Source organism: Petromyzon marinus, chromosome 16 (assembly GCF_048934315.1).
Source record: "Petromyzon marinus isolate PM22_M1 ecotype Great Lakes invasive population chromosome 16, UKy_Petmar_22M1.pri1.0, whole genome shotgun sequence".
Classification (NCBI taxonomy): domain Eukaryota; kingdom Metazoa; phylum Chordata; class Hyperoartia; order Petromyzontiformes; family Petromyzontidae; genus Petromyzon; species Petromyzon marinus.
This window is the reverse complement of record NC_133682.1, coordinates 2834388-2855332: the sequence shown is the minus strand read 5'-3', so window position 1 is coordinate 2855332 and position 20945 is coordinate 2834388. Positions and strand designations below refer to the sequence as shown.

Genomic DNA, 20945 nt, shown 5'->3' with positions numbered 1-20945 from the left:
TTTAAGTAATTTGAATAAAAGTTTAAATTGAAACTCCAGAGCCGTAAAGGGAAAAATCCTACAGGGGCTACTTTGGTATAATTTATTAAACCCCATATATATAACAAATGGGTGCCAAATACCAAACACCGCGTATGTGACCGACAGAGGCCTGGAAATTATCTCTGAATGAGCCAAAACATGGCCTAACACCACCAGAGACCAATCAACAAGTCCACTTGCATAACATTCAGAACACATAAAATACCTATGAATGTATAGATCATTTTAAAATATATATATTTAAACATTGCTGAACATCATCAGCGGAGAAAAGAGGAAAATAAAACAAAATGACCACTGTCTGAAAAATGTGTTATTTATTTTTGTTAGAAAACACACTTAAGGATTTGGAGTGGGGCTCAGAGAAAAGGCACGCCCTCGTTAGGGTTATAATTGCATTAGGCACCCCTTTTTTATTTATTTAGTCTGCACATTGACTTTCCAGGTCCCGAGGGGCCAGCTTATTGCATTTAAGGACGGAGCGAGAGGCAGGCGGTGCACTATTAGAGTAAATTACTGTGTGACGCTGCACACTGCCACTCACACGCAACCCAGATGGGGTGGCTGAGAGCGATTACAAAACTATCCGAGAAATGATTCAATGTTTTAAGAAATTTTTGAAAATAAGGATACGTATTATGCAATTAGCTCCCGCGAAGGAACGCGGCCGGCTCTATTTTGCCCCCCATCCCATCAGCGGCGATGACGAAATGGGATCACACTCACGTCCAGCGTTTCCTCGTTGACAATGAGCACTGACATGTTCTGTGACAGCAGCTTGCAGGCGTAGCCTTTCGGACGACAAAACCACAGGAAGACAACAACAACAAATGCCATTCGCGACTAAGTGGTGGTGACGTCACAACGGCGCTTGTGCCAGGCCACATGAAAGTGTCAAACGCCCGCTGGCAGGAGGTCACGGGACAGACACCGGGTGCCACGGGTTGACTGAGACAGGAAGACGTGCGTGCAACAACAACAACCGCCATTCGCCACTAAGTGGCGGTGACGTCACCACGACGCTTGTGCCAGGCTATGTGCACCTTGAGGCCACGTGAAGTGTCGAACGCCCGCTGGCAGGAGGTCACGGGGCAGACCCAGGTGCCACGGGTCGACTGACTGAGATGACTGGCTGATGCACCACCTGTGCCCCCTTCTGTGCCAACTTGCTGTGCTTTCGCCACCCGGCGCTCCGCTGATCTTGACACCGCTGGTACCAGTCATCGGCAAGTCCACTCAGCTCCACATCCTCCTGTACCACATCACTCCATCGTTTCTCTAGCCCGTGCCGCGCCCGTTTAGCCCTCTCAATCCAGCGTAGCAAAAGCTGTTTAGGCATGCGGTGGCTGGGCATGCGGGCTACATGACCCAGCCAACGCAGCCTTGCCTGCCGGAGGAGCTCACCGATTGGACTTTGTCCAGATCTTTCAAGGATATGTGAGCTCCTCACACAATCCAGCCTGGTTAAACCCAAGATGGATCGTAGGCAGGCCAGCCTAAATGTTTCTAACCAGCGAAGATGTTCCATTAGGGGGGTCCACGTTTCGCAAGCGTAGAGAAGGGAGGGAATGACTGTGGCCGAGAAGACCTGAAGCTTCGTGCGGAGTGACAGACCAGGTAGCTTCCACACAGCATTACGCAACCGATGAAGAGATAATGCTGCTCGACCGATTCGGAGTGAGACCTCTGCTGTCAAACCAGAGCCGGTCATGAGCACAGTGCCCAGGTATGGGAAACTCTCCACCTCTCTCCACAACTGCCCTATCACCAATTGGGAGTTGTGGGGGTGGAGTGTACGATGGTACAAAATACCCTCCAACTCCTCCTCTGAGTGAGCAGCAATTACCAGATCATCAGCATACATAACATGGTTGAGCAATAGGGAGCCATCCCTTGACCGCACCCGGGCATCGATCAGCCTCCCATTGTATCTGCACCAGATGGAAATTCTTCCGGTACAGCTAATGAAGGCTTCACGAACTACGTGGTCGAAATAGATGTTAAATAATGTGAGAGCCAGAGGACATCCCTGTTGCACCCCAAAGTGAACAGGGAATGGCTCCGACTCCTGGCCACGTAATTTTACCCAGGCCAGCTCACCATCATGAAGGTCCTTAATGATCGTGAGCAGCGGGTCAGGGACTCCGAAAGCACGAAGAACAACCCAGAGCCCAGGCCTACTGATGGTATCATAGACCTTGACTGGGTCAATAAAGCAGAGATGTAGGTCTTGTTGGAATTCCCTACACCTCTGCTGTCGCAAACGGACAGAAAATATGGCATCTGTGCAGGACCGCCCTTTCCTGAAACCACATTGGGGCTCCGCAAGCCTCTCCTCAGCGTGCCTGGCAAGGCGATGTTCAATAATCCTTGCCAGGACCTTTCCCGGCACACTGAGGAGTGAGATGCCCCTGTCGTTGTTAGTCTGTGCGGTCCCCCTTCTTAAAGAGGGGGACCACCAGGGCATCCTTCCAATCCTGCGGAACCTTTTCCAGTGGTCCAGACTGTTGTTATGCCATGTAGGGCAGTCTGTGCGCAAACTGCCACCCTCCCTCAGCATTTCGCTTGGGAGATCATCTCTGCCCGGTGCCTTTCCTGGTCTCAGGCTCTGGATCGCCTTCAGCACTTCCTCAACAGATGGCACCTCAGCCAACCACTCACAGGGGGTGACTTCCACAGTCCTAAACCTCGCCCATTTCCCCTCGACATCAGGAGGAGTGGGGGACGATGCCAACCCCAGCCGCAAGCGATGATGAAATTATCACTTGCAACTTTCATCAGCTAGCTGAGACCATGCCACTGTGGGTTTGAATGGGGTCCTGGGTGTATACTCAGGCATTGAAGTCACCCAACAAGAAGACTCTATCCCAAGGGGCCACTTTAGCCAGCACCTGTGACAGGAGGTCATAGAAGGCATCCGACTCATCGGCCTTGCCTGCATCCCTCCACGGATGTTCGTCTTCAGTGGGGGCATAAGTAACCACGACCACCATTCTTTGCCTCTGGTTAATGGGAAGGCGAGCCCAAAGTAGCCTGGGGCTTACAGCTTCCCACACCTCCACCGCCACGCTCACACGGCCCCTTCATTCTTTTGTTCACAAGAAGAGCCACTCCCTGTTGTTTGGCAGTCTCCTGCCCCGAGTAGAGGACTGTCCATCCCTCATGGTGGCAGGAGCCAGAGCCGGTCCACCGGACCTCCTGAATACCACAGAGATCCAGGCGGTACCGGTCCAGATCCCAACAGAGAAGCGGCTGTCCTAAGTGTTTTTTTGTTGTTTCTGGTGGAGCCCCGAGGATAAGGATTCAGTCTCCTGGCTCCGCCAAATGGGGTTTGGCCAGGAGACGTCATAGACACCTGTTCCCCCGGGGCCTCCGGCACAAGCTTAATACGTTTTTTACATCATAGTTTAGTGGTAGTTAATTGAAGGTGGAGGGGTTACCAGCCCCTCGCACCCATCCAGAGCCCCAATTTGCACGCTGTGGTGGTTACAAATGCCATAAAGGGAAAGGCCCATCTAAATTGGCCCTCCCCCCCACGGCACTGCCCACCAAAGCATTGCCGTCCGGCACCATGAGGAGGTAGGGGGTTTTTTTTGCACGTGCACACACCGTGTGACATGCAGCGGGTTAGCTCGCCACGCTCTTCTCCGCATGGAAAAAAAAAACACAATCGACGCCACAACCATTGGAAAACGAACGTGAAGCCCCGCGCGCATCTCAATCTGGCTCCATTCCATCAAGGTATTGCAAATCCAGTCCACATTTTACGCCGCACCAGTGCGCGCTGACAAGCAGATCTGCCGCCCACTCTGAAAACAAACACGTCATCCAATCTGATTATTCATAGCATCATAAGTTATGTGCCCCTTGTTTTGTAATGCCAGCAAATACATAGAGGCTGAACAGACGGAGCGGGTGTATGTCCGCTTGGAATGGATACCAACTTACAGCTATAAAAAAATCTGTGCATTTAATTGATCCATCCAAAACTTGTTCCTCCGCTGTGGGTGGTAATAACGCACCCAATCCCACGTGTATGACAATCACGTAGACTGTTTTCCTTTGGTTCGAAATTACATGGCCATTTTTTGATGGATTCAAAATCGTCGCAGCGCTGCCACGGTGTAACATCTGGCCAGCGTGGAAGAGTAGGCCAAATACCCTCTTGGAGGGGCTCTCAAGGGCTCTCTGTAGCGGAGCCCCTTCTTCTGCCAGTGTTGCTGTGAGCACGCAATTGCAGAGTCGGACCTTCACTTCAACCCGGAAATCTTAGCAAGAAGACATCACATGGACAGATTTGAGAGGTAAAGAAAAAAAAAAACACAAAAAAGGGAGCTCTATTTCTGTTTCTCATTTGACTGTGCATTCAGGTAATAGATAATAGAACAAAACGCTCACTAGATTGCGTTATGAACAAATGCTTTCAAATTCCCTTGTCGGAAGTGTGTTCAGTGGTCTGTAAGAGCTGCAAGGAACAAATTCCCTGCTAATCAAAGGCAAACGTGACCCATCTAAACCATTTACGTCCATTGCACATTCAATTCTTTCTGTTAGAACTACTGCATATCTTGTTTCAGCTATTAAAGCCATTTTCGTAGGCCTTTAACATTTACGGGAAAAAAATGGTCTTAGGAGCAACCTACTGGCATATGGGCCGAATTCCTTGGAGGGAATGTTGGCAGCTGTCCAGTTAAAGGTTCAACAATTTACATGCCTTCAAAAATGCATTTCTGCTAAAAATCCACAATGAGCATTTGGTCATAATCGTGACCTTTTCAACAACAAGCAAACCAAAACTATATCAAGTCATCAGCAGCATCTTAAGGATATTACATCATGCTGGTTTCAAGGCTGTGTGTTTTTCTGGTGAATAAACTTTTCCTCTTGTCACCATGCATTACGCAGTAGGAAAAGAGCAATAGGTTATACACTGCGACTTGTGTTACATGACAGAGATTAAGCTGCAATTGATTACATAAACACAGCTTTTCTGGTGACATTTACACTCTTCCCATTATGTTTTGTTCGTTTTAACAACATGTGTACATCTCTGAGTCCGTAGTTTTGTAGATGCCCTCTATAAAAAAAAAACAGTTTACAAATAGCAATGTTGAACTTTACTCCTGGGTATGCGTCACTGGCTGTGCCTTTAACATAAGGACTAGCAAATGTGTTTCGGGCGAGTGGGTAAAGAATCTGCCAGATTTTGATGTCGGCAATCAGCGCTGTACCAATGTTGATCGCGGTCTCCTGTTTGTCTCCCGTGAGCACCCAGATCTTGATGTCAGCCCGTCGGAGCGTGGCAATCGTCTCTGGGACCCCGGGTTGTAACTTGTCCTCAATGGCCGTGGCTCCCAATAGGTGCAGGTTCTGCATATACCAGCACACAAGTACACACACACACACAATCAATTCATTCATCAGCTGTATAGATTGTTCGAAAGAAGAGATAACCGATTAAAAACGCTTCTGAGTTGCCACACCACTGGCTACATTTGCTCTCTCCGTAGAGCTGACATTGACTGGCACACTAAACCCATTTTAAGCTTCATCAATCTAGGGCAGGCCCGGCCAATGTTCAGGTTAAAATCGTCACTGAAGATGTGCACAAATGAAGAAAAACACTCTGCGTCAATGGAATTACAGTGCATTGCAACGCCACCCACTCCAGCAGCACGCCCCTTAAAGCATGAACACAAACGCAAGCAGGTATACCAACATGCACACACACACAAACCACGAGCTTGCACGTGCTCACACAGAGGAACGGACACACGTAACGATTTTCTTTTAATATTGGAGAGGCTGATGGCGCAGGTGCTTTTATCTGGCAACTTTTATTACTGGCACAGAAGGGGAGGGAGCGGTGGTGGCCAGCTTCAAATCCTTTTTTTGTTTGCCTCCCCAGAACGAGTGTTTCCGTAACTGCACCAGGTACTCATTTTAGAACGTCGCCCTTCGGGAAGCTTACAGCAAGACCAAATGGCAGCAAGGTAGCGGTAAGCGGTGCTAAGAGCCGACCCGTGATCACTGGCATTGTCGTGAAACGCACTAATTGGTACACCGCTGCGTCGCGGTGGCATTTACAAAGACCGTGGTGCGGTATTTTCAAGACCACGACCGGGCGGCCTGCCTGCCAACCGCGCTCATCCTGCGTGGGACGCGAAGATTCCCATTCGTCACGTGGAGCGAAGGGCGCGGCCATGGGATCGCTTAATCCCCGCCGTGCTGCGAGCTTCGATAAACGAGTTCCGCCGAAACGCACACAACACGGGTGGGGGGGAGAGCGACGCGTTGCGTACGAAAGCGAACCCGTGAAAAGCTAACGGAGGACTCTGGGAGGATTCTAAGCCCGCCGAGGTTCTGCCTCGTGCTTTATAAGAGATGCCCCCCCCCTCGTGCGCCTGGCACGCGTTCACTCGCCGGCATGCAGGAAGTCACGGTTCGTGCGAGCGGGCCACGTGCAAGAGTTTTTCGCCCACGATGAGGGGGAAATTTGAATCAGTGGGGCTGAAGGAATGGACTAAAAAAAGAAACTTTTCTAAATTCCCCTTGTTTATTTTATTTCTTATTTGATTGTGAATTATTATAATAATTACACTTGTTGGTTTTCGTGCGTCACCACTTCACGCCTGGCGTGCACGCCATCCTCCTTCGTGCCGGGTGGCTGACATCTGGTGGGGCTTTGTTTGGGGTCGGGTGAAATTTCATCCGACTTTGCAGCTGTTCCAGTAGAGTGTTTGGATTGGATTCCTCCCAACACTGGACTGATCTCACTTTCTCAATTTTATTTCCCCCCCGCCCTCTTTCTTGATTTATTAATTCGACAAAAAAGACGTTTTTTTATCCATTGTCTCTGTGGTGTTTTTCAAGCATTTTTAAAATATATATGATATCAACGTGTGCCTCAAACATTCCCAGAGTTTCTTTTGCCCTTATATACGAATTGAGTTCCGTGCTAGCACAAGCTTCCTTTGTTATTCGCTCTCTCGGTCACGTGAGAGTTTCCTGCGTCTTCCGCCAAAAAAACCTGAAGCTTCAGGCAAAATTCCCCCACCACCACCCCCTTACTTTTTATTTTTAGAAGAAAAAAAAGTAGAAACCTCATTATGACCAAAATTTATTTTAATTAGGAACGTCAGCCTTCTGAATAGACGAGTTTGTGCTGGGTACGTACAGCTCCCCCTTATTCGGCTTTGCCAACATCACATGTTTAACAGGCCTGCCAAATTGGAGGGTTGTTTACACTTGACTTTGAAGAAAATTGAGTTAAATTAACGGAGCGCCTTTTTGGACGGCAGAGCTGAGCAGAACCCACAGCCATCCTAAGGGTGGCTTCTCAGCATCACCACGAAGACCCGAAAATGTTACTAGAAAGCGGCAGCAGTGCGTCCATGATTTAAATTGTAAAATAAAATAAAAATTCAGTTCCCAAAACCTGATTGTACAATGCATCTATGTTATAGCAGACGTACAGAAGCAACCTGATCCATAGACTGCACTTCAAAGGCATGCTGGTCACGGCCGTCTGCGGTCTCTTTGAAATCATTATGCAGGGGGTTGTTCTGGCTGATGGAGATTTTCATCGCCTGTTGACAATGTTTTCCCTTCACGCAGGGCTATGTTGAGCCACACGGGCGGCGTGTTTACAGGAATGGAATGCTTTTGTGTCAGGAAATATCGGTTACTCTCAGTGATTAATTTAGCCACGGTGCTGAAGAACCTTGCCGAGATTAGATGAAAACCAATGTGGGGTTCTTTCAATGAATGATAGGGGTCAGGGCTAAATGCTCAAAACTAAATGTGTTGTTGGCTCATGATATCTCTGTCACCAAAGCGGGCAGTAGGTAAATACTACACGTGGATCGTGGTCGTATATTCCAAGTACTAAAGCGTACCCCATGGCTTTGGGTCACGTGTAACCAAAATTATAACCTGATAAATCAAGCAAGAAACTGAAATGCCATCAAGCAGTAATACAAACAAAACGTTGACCCAAAAAAAAGATTCTTCCCCATGAGAAAATAAACCTCAAAACATCAGTGTGTCTGGCCAAGTACCTACTCAGTAATGAAATCTTTGATCTCTCAATGTGGGTATTTGTTTCGTGAGCTACACTTGGGTAAAATCTAAAGTCCTTAATGCAGGGGCTTTTATTTCTATTCTCCTGGCGCCGCCGTGGCTTCTGTGCCTTTGCCAGCGTTCGCTCGTGTGCCCTCGTCCCTCCTGCCCACGCGCGCGGTGGATGATCTGAAGTCTGCACGACGTGGTCTGACATCCCATTATTCTCACCAAGTGGAAGGGCAACAAGCCCCCTTTCAAAAAAAGCCCTCTCATAGCCACGTCATCCGTGGCCACTGAGAAGTAGAGCCGGTTCGGTTTCGAGAACCGGACTCAGCCCAGATTCCCGTGGCAGCCTCGCCAGGGCGACCCAAATCAGTGTTCAGGGCCCGTGCTTTGCTCTCTTTTGTAAGGGAGCCGCCACCGCACGCATTTTTCACCCGGGCCGCACTCGTGGGGACGACGACAACGTCTGCGCTTCCCACCGTCACCAATCTGCACTGACCAGCATGGTGAATTATGGTTAAATAACCCACCACAACCAGCGCTACGAGGGGAGGCCCTCGTCTGGCAGTGTATAGCCGAAAGGGCTGTACATGATGTGGTATACATAATATATATGTAAAAACATGTGTTTTGAGAGTAAATATAACAATTTTCCCATGTAAACAATATTTTTTGCCAAAGGCTAATTAAAAAAACCATGCCGGTAACGAATCTCACCCCTAGCCAAGCTGTCACGGTGTATTTAAATTCCACATTGAATCACAGGCCTCCTACGGCGAGGGAGATTCTCACTCCAAACGAGCAGCTGTTGGCTATGAGAAGCTCGCCACCTCGTGGGCAGAGCCGAAAGTGCTTCTGTGCCAAAGTAGAGACGTTAGACGGGGGGGGGGGGGGGTGTGCCAAGCGACCAAGCTCTGAGAGAGTGAGCTGCACAGAGCCGTGTGCAGTGGTGCGGCGGTTGGGTGGTGGAGCGGTGTAGCGGTGGTGGAGCGGTGGTGGAGCGGTGGTGCAGCGGTGGTGGAGCGGTGGTGCAGCGGTGGTGGCACCTTCTCGATGAGCTCGTAGGCCTCGTCCAACTTGACGGCGCGGTCCTGCAGCGCGGTGCTAGCGCGTCGGTACTCCTCCAGCCAGTCGCCGTACTCGTCCTCCGACAGGTCCGCCGACGCGAAGCACAAGGTGCGCAGGCCTGCCGCAGACGCGGCACAGCACGCCTCCACGCTTACCGCCGTACGACACGACCTCGTGGTCATCGAATTAAGATTAATTTGGTTTACCGCACGGCGGTCGCGGCAAGGGTGATTATTGGCCGGGCGCCGAGTTGGCAAACCATCGGAACAATGTCATTTAGTGCTTGGCTGGGTGATCACGACGAGCAACGGGACGGGTGCTTGAGGCGTCTCATCCACACTCGCGGATGTTGTGGGCGGCAGAAAGCAGTGCGGCACTATTTGCTGTACCGCCGCACTGCCTTCTGTGCTGCTGCACTGTACTTCTATGTTCCAACGTCTCCCCACTGTCAACAAACCGCACCAACCAGCGTGGTGAAATAAGCCCCATGATAGCACAGAGCCTCAAATGAGTCGCTGGTGCGATGTGAAAACATCGCCACTTTGGAGACAAAGGCGGCCGGGCGTGGTGCTGGCCACCCACCCCTTCGTGTGCCTTGCAGGTCTTCATAGGTGCTCGCTAACAGCACTTGCCACAACGGTATGTTAAGGCTATACGGGGGATCTTTGTCTTTGTTACCTCAAAAAGCCTCAATTAGTCTTAAGACGTTTTTAGGAGGGTTCTGCGTTGGGATATTTGGCCAAACCTTTAAAGAGTGATCGTTTTTCATGTGTAGGGAAACTAGCCATATGAGGATATAATAATGAAAGTTCCACTATGAAAAATGTACAACCTATTTGATGCACTGCCACCTCCTGCCCACCTCGGCCCAGTGGGTTTGGGAATCCCAAATATGCGCGACTTTGACCAACCTTAATGTCCGGAGTACTGGGTTAAAGGCATACACCACCTTTGGTTTAACTATTATAATTCGTATTAAAATCTGCATATATATACACAATATGATACTATGCCATTGTGACAAGGTGATATCCAGATTGCTAGAAATACAATGAACTCTTCGTTCGCGTGACGTTGCTGAACACGTGACGCGTATTCTCACAATGTAACCACAGTGCCCATGGTTACGTCAACTGTGCCGAATACGACAGTGCTTACCCTCGGAGGCGAACAGCTCCAGGTGCTGGAGGGTGTCCTCCTTGTACAATGAGTTATTCGCTAGGCGCTCGTATATAGCGTTATCCTGCAAGGTGAACAACAACAAACAACGACAAAAGGGAGATGGTACAACGCTGGAACACGTTCACATTTGAGTTCTCTTCCCCACACGATCCTACGCTGCAGAGCTTCCCGCCTCCACCTGCGCAACATCTCCCGAGCTGCTCTATTTCCTTACCCCAGGTGCCACCGAGACCCTCATCAATGCCTCCCCTCACGTCCCGTCTGGACGACCGCAACTCTCTCCTCCACAATCTCCCCCCACAAACATCTCACCTCTAAACTCCATTTGATCAAAAACGCTGCTGCTGCTGCTGCTCAACCACACTCGTTAACGTGACCGCGCCAACCCCCCCCCCCCCGACGCTTCAATCACTGGGCTGGCTGCCAAATGCAATATCGATTCTCGGATCAACATCAACATCAAACTGCACCATCTAGGGGATCCTCCACGGGCTCGCCCCTACCTACCACGCGCCCGCTTCTCACCTCGCTCGACTGCTTCTGTTGTGGCACTTCTTCCCCCGCCACCAGCGCCATTCTCTGCTACAGCAACCAAGGCTCTTTGCCAAAGACACCGCCACTGACCCCCCGCGATGTAACCGTCGCTCAGTGGGAGATCACTGTTTTTCTCCTGTTCCCTCCCCCCCATTGTCCAGAACCACTTTCGTTCAGTCATCTGTGCTGCTGGCTCCCTGTTTCCGTTCAAGTCCAGGCTCAAGACTCCCCTATTTCCCTCTGCCTCCCAACTAACTGTCTATTATCTAAATATCCGCACCGTTTCTGCGGAGCATCTTGAGACGCGTTCGCAATGAGATGCTGCACAAATGCACAGTGCGCCGCGTCGAACTAAAGGCGGCGTGCCGTAGGAAAGGGCTGTTGCCAGACTCACGGCTCCTTTGCAGTAAAGACGAAGCTTTCCGGACGGGGTCCTCACGATCACAGACATGCGGCGCCGCACGCTGAAGGAAAACAAAGCACACAGCAAGGGAAAATCATTCGTTCACTCACTCACCGACCGACTCCTTCGTTATCGGTAATCAATAGCTGTCCTTTAGAATTGGATACATATGGGAGTTTGCTTCACCGTGTGTACCATATACATGTACACCTGTGAAAGAGAGCTTTATAGCTCATCGGATGCCTCCAGAATAAATATTCCCATTCCGATGTACGCATTGCATGCAGGTACGCACGTACGTATGCGTGTGAACGCGGAAACGGCGGTGCAGTGGCCAGGGCACTGTGCTACGAACCCTACGACCCGAGTTTGATTCCCACAGCCACTGCTAACATCAGCAGTAGTGGTCTTTGAATTAGCCTTGGATCTCCCCGAGGTCTACTCAGCCTTAAATGGCTGTTGCGTTGCGTGTAAACATCGGCGCTGGGGCGATAAAAAGAGAATCAGAATGGTTCTAACCGTACCACCTCCTTCGCGTGCTGTGCCGTCCTTAATCACTTGCTTGCTAACAGCACTTGCACTCGAGTCTGTGGAGGCTAAACGGGGGACCCTCTTTGTCGCGTGCGTGCGTGCGTGCACCGCATTACAATAGATGCACGTAACGGATGTGTACGCACATTGCGAGGGTTCTGCACCCTTACCTTGTAAACTCGAGCACATGCAGCAGCTCAAAGTTCTGTTCCTGCCCCAGCTGCAAAAGCAAATAAAACAATAATGAATGCACAGTCAACTCTCAGAATACACAATGACAATAATCCTTCCGCTTGAGCCAATGGAATGTTTGGGGGGGGGGGAAATAAGCATTTATGTAAATCGATCAGACATCTGTCACGAAGCTATTGCCATAAACAAACTTTAGACATTGTAAGTGCCCATGTGATACGAGCATTTCCTGATTATGCGCGTGTGAATCCTGAGCGTATAAACAATGTCATACAAGACTAACGTATGCAGCATCACAGAGTCAGAGAAACAACACCACCATTGAGAATACACACATTCCACATACACTATTGTAATAATGATCCACCCAAAAAGATAGAACACGCCCGAGAGGACCTCAAGCGTGAAGACGGAGCTATACACTCGGCTAGCGTTGCAAATGCGTGACGGATCGTCGTAGCGTCACAAGATGGTGGTTTACGGGGAGCGGAGATCCTTCATCGGGCAATCGATTGATCATTTATGATTGATAGCCAACCAATGATCACGGTTGGCTACATCCGGTGGGCGAAACAAGTTCGGCATGCATCCGTGCGAAAAATGCACACATTCTACCCAGTAGTACCCCCCGCCGTCGCCTCGCCCTAGCCCCCTGCTCACAGCGTCGATGACGACCATGTTTGGAGTCCGCACGGTGAAGGTGAAGCCCAGACTGCGGGCGGCTCGCACCAGCGCCCCCTCGTCTGCAACACGGGAGCCACGGACAAAGCACCACGGTCGTATCGCTCTGCGGGCAGCGCGACTGCAGAATCAGCATCTTTATTTATACTGGAGGAATCCGATGAGCTGTCGAAAAAGAGCTTTACAGCTCAGTAGGCGGCACGGGGTCAGAACGTTTCAAAAGCAGACAATGCAAACACGCGACAGGGAGTGCAAAGTATTGGAAAGGAAAGTAAATCACTAAAAGATTTAAATAAGCATTTTATTTTTATTTTACCAGGTAAAGCCCACCGATGTATTAGCTTATTTTTCAGAAGCGACCTGGCCACACATGATATCTCAACGAAGCGGCGCATCATGTGGAAACTGAAAGCAGCCAAACAATCGAAATAATCTCGATGCATGTTGTGATGTTGTGCGCACGAAGAAAACGAAATGTGGACGATCGCGTTAAGTGGGAGCAGAAATGTTCCGACTATCAGCTAATGTACAAAAATTTTAATGTTGATCGCAGAGTTGGATTATGTTTTAATTATTCCGAGTTAATCTTTTTTATTTTAATCATTTGTTTGCCGCGTGTTTCATCCGTTCCCGAAATGTGTTTGCAAAAGGGGGCTGTGCATGTACAGATAATGCTATTCACAGAAAGCTTGACAAAAACCTTCCATAGGCCTATACCGCATTGTGGTGCTTGGGCATCGAAAAAAAAAGTAAATTTCAGGTGCTAATTGTACAGTACAGTAGGCTGCAGGTGTTTGACTGCGGCATTGAGCTGCTTGTGAGTGTACAGTTGGTCTCTTGATCCCTCATTTACAATGGACACAGAAGACAATGGTGTGCACTTTGTCAACGTTGCAACACGGCTGGACATAAGAGGTCAAACTTTTTTTCTGGCCAAGGGTCAAACTAAACACCGGTGTTTGCGTGTCACGCAAGTGAAACTGGTTCTCAGTGAAACCCAACTCCAGTAGTGGACAAAAGATTGACTGAGTGAAACGATGAATACCCTGGTGTTTAACGAACACCAAATCCGTCACACAAATACGTGGCACTCTTAAGGATGGCACTCCGAGAAATGCTGTGTGGTCTGTAGAATTATATTTTAAATATATGGAAAGTTTAATGTGAAGATATTATGTTCAAGTAAAGGATACCTTCCACGTGTTAAAAAAGTGAATCAAATTACTAGAACATTAATTTTAAGATTATATTCACCGGTGTAACCATGACGCACACTGGCTGTAACAGGTCATGCAGTGGCCATGAATTACCATGAATGGATTATTGAGAGCAGGGGTGGGGACCCTACAGACCACGAACCGGAAATGTCCCACAAATTCTTCTTCTTAATTAATGTCTCGAGGCTACATGAGGCCTAACACTTTAAAACAGCATCCCCCCCCCCACCCCCAAAAGATTTTAAATCCATCATAGCAAGCATCGTAAAAACAATAATTGGGTACTAAAGGCGAATATTTTCAACTTAACCACACTGTGTTTTTTAATTTTGCATGCCATGATGGGCCTCCTGCAGGGACAGTAGTCACCAAGGTCAAGGTCCAGATCACTCTTGCAAATGAAACTATCCCGGTCTCTTGAGCTCCCACTTGGTTGAACAAAATAAACTTGAACGTGTGCTGCGTGTTAATGTGCGGCGCACCCACCAAAGGTAATTGAAAATCCTATTTGGCCCGCAGCAAGGCACAGGCAGGTTCCACCACCCCCCCATAACCGCCGATTTAAATTCTTCCGGTGAGAAGCGAAGGTCGTCCTCTTACCGGGCGAGGAGGCTTGATAAACGATCGAGCCATCCTCCGCTTCCGGCACAGCCGTGTGACACACGGACATCATGACGAGGAATTCGTAGATGACCCCAGCCGACGGCTGACAGGACAGATGACGTGGAAATCAAATTTTTATTTTTACGCCATAATTACAATTCCACGGGCCTAAATGTTTATGTTTGAGAAGTGTTTTCATTTTTTGCACAAAAAATAAGTAAACAAACTTTTGGTAGCAACAACACCCACATGGCAAATTATGTGATGGTAATCAATGTTATGAAACTGTTATTTTTACAAAAAACCACAATAATAATAACGCTTGTCCTTTTAAACACATTTCTTTCACCAATGTTTCACGGCTCACATGATTGCTGTGGAGATTTTGCAGCAAAGCTGGGTCCTGAAATCCCACTTCTGATGGTTCTTCGTTATGCCTTGGAATAAACAAGTACAATTTTCAATCCACCCTCCATGTGATTGAAAAAAATAAACATGATAACGACCAGTCAGACAAAAATAAACTATTGATGTCCACAACTTACCCATAAGCGATGCCGGCCACTGTGGCTTTCTTGAACTCCATGACATTGCAGGTTAGTGTGCCGGTTTTGTCCGAGAAGATGTATTTTACCTGCGAAGATTAGAGATTGCCAAAATTCAACTCACCGAACTCATGGTAAAAAAAAAAAACCAGACCAACAAAAAGAGGAAATGACAGCTCAATGAATTTGCGTTTTTTTTTGTGTATGACAATAACAGTAAAATTTCGTGAGTTAGTCCAACAAAGGTCATGCTCGTTATGATGACAATGAAGAATGCCTGAGATGAAGTCACTGTGTGCCCTACCTGTCCCAGCTCCTCGTTCAGGTTGGATGTGCGAGCCATGGCATTCGTGTTGCTTTCCTCGTGGTACATCTCCGAATCCTGTGGGCACACCAACAGCAAAAGTCCGACAAATGATGCCACTTTCCCCTAAGTTGAACTCGTACCGTGACACGCTACTGCTAGACACGTTAATTTTTCCATTGAGATATCCCGTCTATGTGGCGCTGAATCAGATACAATTTATATACGTTTTAAATTGGCGTTAATAATAACAATACAAATGTAATTTATCCAGGATAAACAAAGAACACCTTAAGACTCTTTTTCAGGAGGGTCATCATGAAATTTGGCCAATTCTATGAAAAAGTATTTGGTGCGTGGGAGGAAAATGGAGTCATCGGAGATAACCGATGCACACTGGGGGGAAAACACAAATCTCCGCACAGATGGATTCAATCGACTTGCTGTACTACCATATCTCGGCCATCTCGCAGCTCCTCAGACGTGTGTGATCAACCATCCCTCGCCTTCCAAAAGGGTCGGATTCGAGGCGTGAGCCACCCAACCAGCGTATTAAATTGATAGATTATAAATACTAAAATTAGCTTTTTTTGACACTCGGGGTTCGTTTGGCAAAGCTGACGGTGCAAACAACTGTAGCGCAGCAGAGTGAGCAGGTGCATACCCAGTTGATGAAGAAGGCCTGTATGAACTTGACAACCTCCAGGGTCACCAGGAGGCTTATGGGAATCAGGTTATTGTAGAGGATAATGAAGGTCAAAAAGTTGAAGCCAAAGTTTGACGGTGCATTATCTAAGATAAAAAACACACGCAAAAAACAAGTTAGGTTAATGTTTATAAAATCACATTAGCTTACTGTTGAAGAAAAAAAACAGAGCATGAATCGACAATGATCAGTCAAAAATAAACCAATGTTTTCTACCCAACCCTATTAAACTTGGCAATCATGCCCATCAATCCCCATAAGCCGACACACCCATCGTGGTGCCCTGCCAAGCCCTTTGAGTTAACACCTAAACTGTATTATCACGCTCCCAATGCCCGTACGTTTACAAAATAAGACGCCTAGAAATTACCTCTCATAAATCCTCATATTCCATCACGACATCTCAAAAGCTCTACAGAAACAAACATAACCAGCCATGACAGCCAAAATAACCGTAGCCCCGGCAAAACCCATTACGCCGCTGTTTGCCACGTTTCGTAAATAGTCTTCATCCATCATGGCACTCCAGAAGCTTCACTCTCCCGGCAATCTTCTGGGGCTGCAAAAAGGGGTGACACACATTTAACCCGATCATCGCACCCGCATTTGTGCACCCAAAAATCTGACCTCGGAACCCCAGGTACCAGTCCCCTTTCCAGTGTGCCGAGGTCCAGATGGAGGAGCCAATGGCACTGGCCAGGGCCATGAGCAGAAGTGTCACCACCAGCAGCAGGATCTGCAGGTTCGTCACGCGGTCCACGTTGGAGCGCTTGAGTGGTGCGCGAGTAGAGTTCTGAGGTGTAGAAAGACAAGAGGAGGTGTTTGACCACGCAAGTTTTGCATCCGTTCGTAATCCAAGTGGTCTTCCCGGGTGAGGCCATCTTTTGAGCATTTTGTCTGTTAAGCTTCACCACACATAAAGACAAAGATCTGCCGTATAGCCTTAACAGACTGTTGAGACAAGTGCTGTTAGCGAGCACCTATGAAGGCCGGAATGGTACGCTAGGGGGTGGATGGTCAGCACTACACCCGGCCCCCTTTGTCTCCCAAAGTGGCGATGATTACACGCCACACTAGGTACACATTTGAGGCCGAGTTGACTTAGGGGAGGCCCGGAACAGGTTCAGATATTTGCTACTGGTGTTGGCCGTGAGCGGGAATGGAGCTCGAGTTGACAGGTTCGTAGCGTAGTGCACCAACTGCGACACTTTCGCTCCCCACACAAACACTACCACAGGCATCTTCTGGAGATGAAGATACCCGCAGTCGTGCATGGCAAAAGTTTCAGAAAAAATACCCAACACGCAACCTAACAAAATACTCATTCATGAAATTGGCCCAACATCCCAATGCAGGGCCCTCACAAAAAAGAGTTTACTATAGGTTACTATAGGCCGTGGCACTCTGGTTGACCCCAGAGGACACGTGACCGGTTAAGTCTACACAGGGCCCCCAAGTGGGTGCTAGGGGTGGTCACGTGTCAGGGTCGAGATCCTGCTCGAGGATTCTGGAAGGTGGTCGTGGCTAAGGGCGGGGCCAGCCACGCCACAGAGGATATAAGCCGGGTGCCCCAGAGGGACCGGCTGCTGCTGCTGTTCATCCTGAAGAATCTACGTTCCACAGAGTCACACGTGGACCTGGACCCAAGCTGTGGTCCGGTCCGTTGTAGCGAGTTACGTTGTTATTAGCGTAGTTAGCCTGGTGGTCCACCACCACAGGTTGTTATCTTGTTCAGGGGTATTAATAAATGTGTTGCCTCCAAGAAGTGCGTCTGCGACTCAGTTGAACTCACTACACTTGTATTTACGCATGAATGAATGCCTGCTTATTTGAAGCGATAAACATTGCTTTACCAGGTGAGAATCAAATGAGGATGTCTTCAAATTTCAAATGTGCTGAGTAGCATGCAACACGTGTGCTGTACCTGCATGAGCTTAGTGTCGTGGCCTGTGTACACCACAACGCCAAACACCCACTGGGTATTGCGCAGCTGGGCTCCTCTCAGTAAGATCTGGTCTGGGCCCAGTGGCACCGTGCTGTTCAAAGACAAAGATCCCCCGTAGAGTCTCGGGAATTGAACTCGGGTCGTTGAGTTCATAGCGCAGCACGCTAACAGCTGCACTGCTGCTCCCCATTCACACACCCCCGAGTATAAATCGCATCATCTCCATCAGTCGTAACCATCGTAACCTTATCAATCAATCGCAGCCAATAACACGAACAATTAAACTATATTTACATATGAAGAAAATGTATTCCCTTTCTACCAAGTGTTTTTTTTATGGGTCTGGCAGTAGCATCTGCAACATGTAAAGCGGTCAGTTCAATGCATGGCTCTCCAATATGTTTTCGGTTTATGCCACGTGTTGTTCAGCATTACGTCCGCCGTTTCATCCCAAAGACTGGGAGCTTTTTCAGGAATAGAAGTTCTGACGTTCCTGAAGAAATTCCCAAAAATGAAGCTCTAAGCTCAAGAAGATGCTCCCAGCCCGTGGAGCGAAACGTTTGAGATCATGCCAAACAACATGTGGTACAATCCAAAAAACATGTCGGTTAGTTGCATGTACGTTGAACTTCTTTTGCACCATACATAGCCAACCATGCTAATCGAAGGTGCGGAGCTACACCGCATAACCACAAAATACTCCGCAGTAATTCAAACGCAGAATCAAATAAATGCATTTTCTGGAGGCTAGAGCCTCGAGCAATGGAGAAAGTGACACGTTATTCGAGGAGACCTACCCATGTCCCTGTAGTTGGATGTTCCCCGTGAAGTCATAGAGGTGGCGATTAGGGGCCTCGCATTCAATACGCCCGTCAATTGACAACAAGGAATCGCTGGTCTGCAGCCCAGCTGTCAGTGGCAGGCCCTGCGTGTGGTCGGTGTAAGGCAAGAAGAGATTTGCCGGTGAACAAAGGGTGAGTAAAGAAGACGGGAGTTAAATTGTAACAGCCGGGGTCGATAAAAAAAAATCATGGAACCAATCTACGAAAAGACAAAAGCAATTTAAAACTTGATCAAGTGCCGGGACTTTGTTGTTACCTGCCGAATTTTCAGGTTCGTCTCACCGTCCAGGTTTGCGGTCTCGATGTAGCACATGGCTTGCGGCTCACTAAATAAAAACCAAAGCACAGAATGTCATCGTCGATTACCAGACTAACCTGCATCATAAAGATGAAATAATATAGCTTCTTAACCAGCGGGAGATAATAAAGATCGTAGGGTATATTATAGAAACGGAGCGATATTTGATTCTAATCGTGAGTGCTGACCTATGCTGCTGCTTGCTTGTGAGCATAATATATTTTCACATTGGATCTCAATCCCAATTCATCTTAATGTGGATATGTGGTGGTGCTGCTGCAATGCTCTTTATGGAACAAGCATCCAAAACAGAAGCTGCCACAATGAGAAAAGATGAGTGATTGCTCGCTGAATGGAAAGCAAAAGCCAAGGCTGAACAGAGACGTTGTGACTGGATTCTAAATTAAGTTATGCAATCTCATGGGGGTTTTTTTTCGCTTTGTACTTTTACAAAATAAAAGAAATATAATAATGTATTTCTTCTTGGTTACTTGGTTCAGCAGTTACACATCAACACGTTACCAGATGACAAGCCCTGTGTGAGCTGTTTGAGTATATATATTTTACATGTATACTTCCTTTCGATACAACAACATTTTAAAATATATTTTTGTCAATTTTGGAATCCTTTTATGTGTACATAAATGTATTGCACATTTGTTTAAATAATCATCTGCCAAGAATTTTTTTGCCCGTTTATAATTAGTCCTGTAAAGGATCTTTGTTATTCTTTCAACTTAGCACACGGTGCACATTGCAGGCATGTAACAATCCACCCCACCCCAATGATTGAATGGATTAAAATTTTGAGGTCTGTTTGACAACAAAAACGCATGTATTCATGGTATCTTGTTTAAAACGTCTCATTTGAATTGCTTTACGTTTGTTCTGTCTCATTTGTAGAGTTTCGTTTGCCCAATTGGGCCAATGTTAAGACCCACCCATAATTTCCAGAAATAATACGCAATAGATTCTCACAAGGCACATATTACGAACAAGACAACAATTTTGAATCGGGGCAATGCTACATGCCCAGCGTCGCATCAAAGTGTACAGCGGAGTGCGTGCCATGCCGCGTGAAATGGACCGTGATTGGCCGAGCTACGCCGCGGTCATTCAGACAAGCACCGGCGTGGCCGAATATTCACCGCAATAACGAGCACAAAGATGAAAAAAGTGGATTCGCGTGTAAACAATAAGAAGTTTGACACAGTCGGGAAGGACAAAAAAAAAAGCCGTCGTGAAGAAAACCAAAGGGGGGAACAAGAGGAGAGCGGAAAGGGACAGACCTGGAGGACAACATGACCAGGTCTGCTGGCAAATTCTGCCCATTCGTGATTCTGAGAACATCACCGACGCCAACCTCGAGGGGCCATGGGAAAAAGCGCACGGCAAGGGTGCAGAGAAAAAGAAGTTCGGAAAGGGACAACAAAGAGGGTAGAGAGGACAGAGGGAGAAGAAGGAAGAGTCAGATGGTGAAGCAAGGGAATACATTTAGTGAGAACCGTAGCCAGGGCGGGAGGGGAGGGAGTCACTTCAAAGGGATACGAGGAGGAGTAAGTTGGCACAGTTGTGTGCCCACAGCTAAGAGCTTCTCAAAACCGTCTCAAGAGCCACTACCTGGATGCCAGAATCACAATGTCTGCTGGGAAATGCTCCTTGCTGTTTATCTTTACTACATCACCCACTGCCACCTGTAGGAGAGAATGGGTGAACAGCATCCACAGCTGGTGGCAACGTTAAACGATATCAATGCAGGTTTGGTAATTGGTCGGTAGGTTTCCG

At 48.0% G+C, this 20945-nt stretch overlaps 1 protein-coding gene across 6 annotated transcripts in view; it reads right to left on the bottom strand.

Moving 5' to 3' along the window:
- Nucleotides 1-20945, bottom strand: part of ATP8A1 (ATPase phospholipid transporting 8A1) — a 108310-nt gene that overhangs the window by 58427 nt on the left and 28938 nt on the right. For 5 of the 6 annotated variants that reach the window (XM_076067425.1, XM_032955508.2, XM_032955507.2 and 2 more), the window contains 17 exons: nt 20450-20523; nt 19119-19188; nt 18818-18945; nt 18000-18111; nt 16703-16868; nt 16034-16161; nt 15370-15447; nt 15066-15154; nt 14888-14957; nt 14518-14623; nt 12680-12762; nt 11998-12047; nt 11288-11357; nt 10336-10420; nt 9156-9295; nt 5274-5412; nt 769-833 (listed from right to left, as the gene is read on the bottom strand). In XM_076067425.1, coding sequence (XP_075923540.1) covers nt 769-833; nt 5274-5412; nt 9156-9295; nt 10336-10420; nt 11288-11357; nt 11998-12047; nt 12680-12762; nt 14518-14623; nt 14888-14957; nt 15066-15154; nt 15370-15447; nt 16034-16161; nt 16703-16868; nt 18000-18111; nt 18818-18945; nt 19119-19188; nt 20450-20523 — 1653 coding nt within the window. Of the gene's footprint in view, nt 1-768; nt 834-5273; nt 5413-9155; nt 9296-10335; nt 10421-11287; nt 11358-11997; nt 12048-12679; nt 12763-14517; nt 14624-14887; nt 14958-15065; nt 15155-15369; nt 15448-16033; nt 16162-16702; nt 16869-17999; nt 18112-18817; nt 18946-19118; nt 19189-20449; nt 20524-20780; nt 20855-20945 lie in introns of all 6 variants that reach the window. The other variant, XM_076067424.1, reaches the window with a different exon arrangement.